Genomic DNA, 5,880 nt, shown 5'->3' with positions numbered 1-5,880 from the left:
ATATATATATATATATATATATATATATATATATGCATATATAGCACATCACTCAATGGTAAATTTACAATACTTATATCACTGAGTTTCTTTTAAAAGGGCAGGTTTGAAGTACAGGGCTGCCTTAAACTCAAAATTCTCCTGCCTCACCTTCCTGAGAGGAATTCATGACTTGTGTCACCATGCCCAACTTATGGAGTTGGGGGTTAAACTAGAGCGTGGTTCAAGTCTTTATTTTAGGCAGGTACTTAGACAGTCCCCGCCCCGGGATGGATTAGGTTTTGTGTATCACTTTGTGTAGATGGGTGTTCATGTGTATGTATGCTTGTCTATGACATGTGTTAAGTGCCTGCAGAGGCCAGAAAAGAAGGTCACATCCCTGGAACTGGAGTTAGAACGCCACTGTTGTGAGCTATCATTTGGGTGCTGGGTCTTCTGCAAGAGCAGTAAGGACTCCTAACCACCGAGCTAGCTCTTGAGTCTCCAGATTTATTATTTTTAGCTAGAGTGCACAAGTTGTATCTTTGTTTCCTTTGCAGTGTTCTCACTGATGACATGAAGCACATATTAAAGCTACAAAAGTTAATACTGAAGTCCCAGGAGGTAAGCTGGCAAATCGGCTGCTTGTGTGATCTTGCTGTCATCTTTCCAGAGCTGTTACACAGGGTTGAGATGTCAGCTGGGACTGGGTGACTGCAGATCCATCTCCTAAGTTGTTTTATCATAGAGCTTATTTTTTACTGAGGTTACAAATTACCAACATAATTTGACTCTCTCCTTCCCCTGGCTTTGTGGAAATAGAGGAATTGAAAAGCCAGCTCCAGGCCAGGTGTTGCTGCATATGTGCACCTGTGGTCCTCCCACTTAGGAGGGGGAGACAGGAGTTCAGTCGTTCTTGGTTCCAAAGTGAGTTGAAGCTAGCCTGGGCTATTTAAGATACCATCTTAGCAAGATAGCTGGATTTGCCTTTAATCCCAGCATGCAAAATTCACGGCCAGCTACAGAGTAAGCTTTTCAAAATAAAAACCACGCAAACAAAAACAAAGATAAGGGAAATTGGAGCCTAAGAAAATTTGATTATGTGAAACTCAGTGATATAAGTATTGTAAAATTACCATTGAGTGACGTGTTCTCGTCTGTATTTTAATAACAGGAGTCTTCAGAACTGGAGAGAAAACTGCTTGATGTCAGGAAGAAGAGACTACGTATGTAGAATTTGTTTATGTTTTTCTTACAGTTGTGTGTGTGTGTGTGTGTGTGTGTGTGTGTGTGTGTGCAGTGCCACCCTATACCCCACTCTTCAGATCCCTGAGACAGTCACTACATATAGGGCAGAAATTTTATGTTCAGTAGTTTGGAGGCCACAGGTTGACTCTAGACTGTGACTAAATGTATAGATTGTCTCATTTGTTACAGATTGTAGTCCTTACAAATTTACTAGGATTCTAGATAAATCATTTCACTTGTAAATCATAAAAACTGTGGGGATCCATACTGCCCTTTTAAAAGAAAAGAGCTGAAGAGATGGCTCAGCGGTTAAGAGCACTGACTGCTCTTCCAAAGGTCCTGAGTTCAATTCCCAGCAACCACATGATGGCTCACAACCATCTGTAACAGGATCCAGTGCCCTTGTCTAGTGTGTCTGAGACAGCTACAGTGTACTCACATACATAAAATAAAAAAATAAATCTTTTTTTTTTTTTTTTTTTTTTTTTTTTTTTTTTTTTTTTTTTTTTTTGGTTTTTNGAGACAGGGTTTCTCTGTGTAGCCCTGGCTGTCCTAGAACTCACTCTGTAGACCAGGCTGTCCTGGAACTCAGAAATCTGCCTGCCTCTGCCTCCCAAGTGCTGAGATTAAAGGCGTGCACCACCCCACTGCTTGGCCAAATAAATAAACCTTTTTAAAAAGAAAAAAGAAAAAGAAAAGAAAAGAAAGAAAGAAAACTACAAGAATATATCTATGTGGGAAAACAAATAACAAAGATACTTGGATTAGAAAAGTATGTGTCATGCCAGGCAGTGGTGACGCACACCTTTGGCCCCAGTACTCAGGAGACAGGCAGGCAGATGTCCTAGTTCAAAGCCAACCTGGTTTACAGAGCAAGTCCCAGGATAGCCACGGCTACATAAAAGAAACAAGAAGAAAGCACATACCCCCAAGGGATATTCTTCCAGTGAATATAAAACTGAAAGTGGCTAAACATTTATAAGAACCAAGGCCTGAGAATGTAACTCAGTTATTCAAATTAGTAGAGTTTACCCAACATGCAAGAAGCTGTAAGTTTGGGTTGGACATTCTGGCACACACATGTAATCCCAACACTTGAAAGATGGAGACAAGACTGGAGAGATGGCTGGCTCATCGGTTAAGAGCACCAACTGCTCTTCCAAAGGTTCTAAGTTCAAATCCTAGCAACCACATGGTGGCTCACAACCATCCATAATGAGGTCTGACACCCTCTTCTGGAGTGTCTGAAGACAGCTACAGTGTACTTACATATAATAAATAAACAAATCAGGGCTGGAGAGATGGCTCAGTGGTTAAGAGCACCAATTGCTCTTCTGAAGGTCCTGAGTTCAAATCCCAGCAACCACATGGAAACTCACAACCATCCATAATGAGATCTGACTCCCTCTTCTGGTGCATCTGAAGACAGCTACAGTGTACTTACATATAATAATAAATAAATCTTAAAAAAAACAAAAACTGAATAAAGTCAACCCCACGGCTTGAAAATTACCAAATTTTTTAAAAATAAATAAATAAATCTTTAAAAAATAAAAAAAAAAGAAAGACGGAGACAGGAAGACCAGGAATATTTTTCTTAATGTATGATTGTTGTGCTATATGTACACCTGCATGCCAGAAGAGGAGGGCATCGGATCTCATTACAGATGGTTATGAGCCAGCATGTGGGTGCTGGGAATTTTACTTAGGACCTCTGGAGGAGCAGCCAGTGCTCTTAACTAATAGCCATCTCTCCAGCCCTGAGGATTAGGAATTTAAGGCTAACTTGAACTCTATAAGACTCTGTCTCTGGGGCTGGAGAGATGGCTCAGTGGTTAAGAGAACTGACTGCTCTTCCAGAGGTTCTGAGTTCAATTCCCAGCAACCACATGGTGACTCACAACCAGCTGTAATAGGGATCTGATGCCCTCTTCTGGTGCTATCTGAAGATATTGACAGTGTGCCCACATGCATGAAATAAATCTTTTACAAAAGAAAAAACAAGACTGTCTCAAAGAAAGAAAAAAAAAATATATCAAAATAAAATAAATAACTTCATGACTAGAATAACCAGGAAATACTCTGTTTTATGGACGTTCATGCATGGTCCCTATTTGTAAAGTTGTACATGTCTTTAAGTAGGTAAGTCTGAGCTCTAGGCCAGCCAGAGATACTTAGGGAGATCCTGTCTTTAAAGGAAAAAAAAACCAGCCATATATAAATATGTATGTACGTAAATATGCAAACACATACCTACCCACATAGTACATTGTTTTGGTTTTAACCTAACAGAACTAAAACAAGCTTCAAGAAGTAAGCTTTTAGAAATACAAACCGAGAAGAGCAAACAGAAAGAGGATTTCGACAAGATGGAGAATTCTGAAATGATAAAGACCATGAAAAAAAATCTACAGATGGAGATAAAGCTCACTACAGTTATTCAACACACATTCCAGGTAACTGTTATTCAACACACATTCCAGGTAACAGCTATTCAACACACATTCCAGGTAACACTTTTCTAAACTAAGAACAGAGGTTGCTGTTAGCACATGCCTATAATCAGAACACTTAGGAGAGAAAGGCAGAGAGAGGATCAGGAGTTCAAGGCTAGCCTGAACTACATGAAACCCTGCCTCAATAAAACAGAAACAGGGGCTGGAGAGTTGGTTTGTTAGTTAGGAGCACTGGCTACTCCCCTAGAGGACCCAGATTCAATTCTCAGTACTTACATTGTAGCTCACGACTATGTGCATGTAACTGTAGTCCCTTGGGATCTGATTTCTTCTGGCTCCCATGGCAATAGGCCTGGTGAGCAGATAGGAATGTAGATTTAAAAAACAAAAATATATAAAGTTAATTAATTTGTGGGGGGTAGGGGTTCAAGACAGGGTTTCTCTGTATAGCCCTGACTGTCCTGGAACTCACTTTGTAGGCCAGGCTGGCCTCGAACTCAGAAATCCTCCTGCCTCTGCCTCCCAAGTGCTGGAATTAAAGGCGTGTGCCACCACTGCCCAGCCTCTGGCAAGTAATCTTAATGAGTAAACGCTGTCCTGGGCTGGGGGGCTGTAGAGATGGCTCAGCAGTTAAGAGCACTAACTGTTCTTCCAGAGGTCCTGAGTTCAAATTCCAGCAACCACATGGTGGCTCACAACCATCTGTAATGAAAGCTATCCTGGGAACCCATAGGTGAACACTGGAAATACTACTCAGCATTATGGGAAGCAAGGCTGCCACCTGTTTGACAGTGGGAGACTTAGAGCGCTCTTTTCTCATGATCATAGTACTGTGGACTAGTAGGTGCTCAGGAAATTAGAGGACATAAGTGCAAGCGTACTGGCGACATAGTGCACGGGACAGTGCCTGGCTGTGACCCCCACCCCACATGAACTGTGCATGATGGCAGGTCCTTGGCATCCTAGCACTGAGTAAGTCGAGGCGGAAAATCTGAAGTTCAATGCTGTCCTCAGCTGCAAAGTTGATGCACAACAAGTTCAGGGCCAACCTAGGCCACACAAAAACTGTCCGGGGGGGGGGGGGGGAACAGGAAAGGATTTGTTAAAAATCCTGTTAAATTGAGTACTTAGAATTTTTTTTTTTTAATTACAGGGCCTTATTTTGGCGAGTAAAATCAACTGGGCAGAGGATCCTGCCCTCAGAGAGACAGTGCTACAGCTGGAGAAGAATTTCACCACGCTATGAGAAGAATCCCGCAGTTTAAAATTGGTTTTGTGGCCAATCTGTCATTTAAATAGCCGAGTTCAGGGGAAATGTAAATAGTGTTTTTGGAACCACTCTGCTGCTTCAGTTTTGGGGTTTGAGTTGATGATATGACATGGAATCTTTCGTTTTAAATGTGCTTAAAGTGACTGACATCCTCTGCAGGAGTCTGGACATGGAGGCCTTGGAAAGAAACAGGTGGTCCTGCTGCCGCAGGACGTGCACATCTTTGCAAACATTTTCCTGGTGACCCCTTTTGGAATATGCTTATGCATTTGTGCACCGTGCAAAGTTGTGTTTGTTAAGTAAGGTTGTGTCTTCTTTTCTCCTCTATTTAGCATGCATTTTACTTTTATAACTTAAGGAATAAAAAAAATAAACATTACTGTCTTATTAACTAAAAAAGAATACTTGCAGGACTGGAGAGATGGATCAGTGGTTAAGAGCACTCACTGACTGCTCTTCTCGGGGACCCAGGCTCAGTTCCCAGCACCTACATGGCAGCTCACAGCCATCTGTAACTCCATTTCCATGGAGTCTGACACCCTCCTCTGGGCAGTCAGGCACCAGGCCTGCGTGTGAAGCTCATACATGCATACAGGCATGCATGCATGCAAAACACACAAACATATAAAAAACAAATATTTTTAAAAATTAAAAATTTCCCTCCAAACACTACTCATGAGATATCTAAAACCAGAACACGGAGTCTATAAAAGGGAATAAAAACCCCGGTCTCAGGATCTCATGACAGACATGTGTACGTCTGTCTTCGTCAGTTCATTTGGTCACCTAGATTTGAAGTATGCCATGCAGTCAGGGGCCACCACACGAAAACTACACAAGCCAAAGGAAAGCTGCTCAGGAGAGGCGGGCCAAGCCCAGTCACAGAAATGGACTTCTTACAGTTTTTATCTTTTTTTTTTTTTTTTT

At 41.7% G+C, this 5,880-nt stretch overlaps 1 protein-coding gene across 1 annotated transcript in view; it reads left to right on the top strand.

Moving 5' to 3' along the window:
- Positions 1-5,352, top strand: part of Cenph (centromere protein H) — a 15,693-nt gene extending 10,341 nt beyond the window's left edge. Inside the window, exons 6-9 of the mRNA XM_021208681.2 lie at positions 540-603; positions 1,154-1,205; positions 3,520-3,683; positions 4,837-5,352. Coding sequence (XP_021064340.1) covers positions 540-603; positions 1,154-1,205; positions 3,520-3,683; positions 4,837-4,929 — 373 coding nt within the window. The 3' untranslated portion in view covers positions 4,930-5,352. The remainder of the gene's footprint in view (positions 1-539; positions 604-1,153; positions 1,206-3,519; positions 3,684-4,836) is intronic.
- The last annotated feature ends 528 nt before the right edge of the window (positions 5,353-5,880 follow it).

Source organism: Mus pahari, chromosome 11, assembly GCF_900095145.1.
Source record: "Mus pahari chromosome 11, PAHARI_EIJ_v1.1, whole genome shotgun sequence".
Classification (NCBI taxonomy): domain Eukaryota; kingdom Metazoa; phylum Chordata; class Mammalia; order Rodentia; family Muridae; genus Mus; species Mus pahari.
The sequence above is the reverse complement of the archived record's forward strand: the minus strand, read 5'-3'. Positions and strand labels throughout refer to the sequence as shown.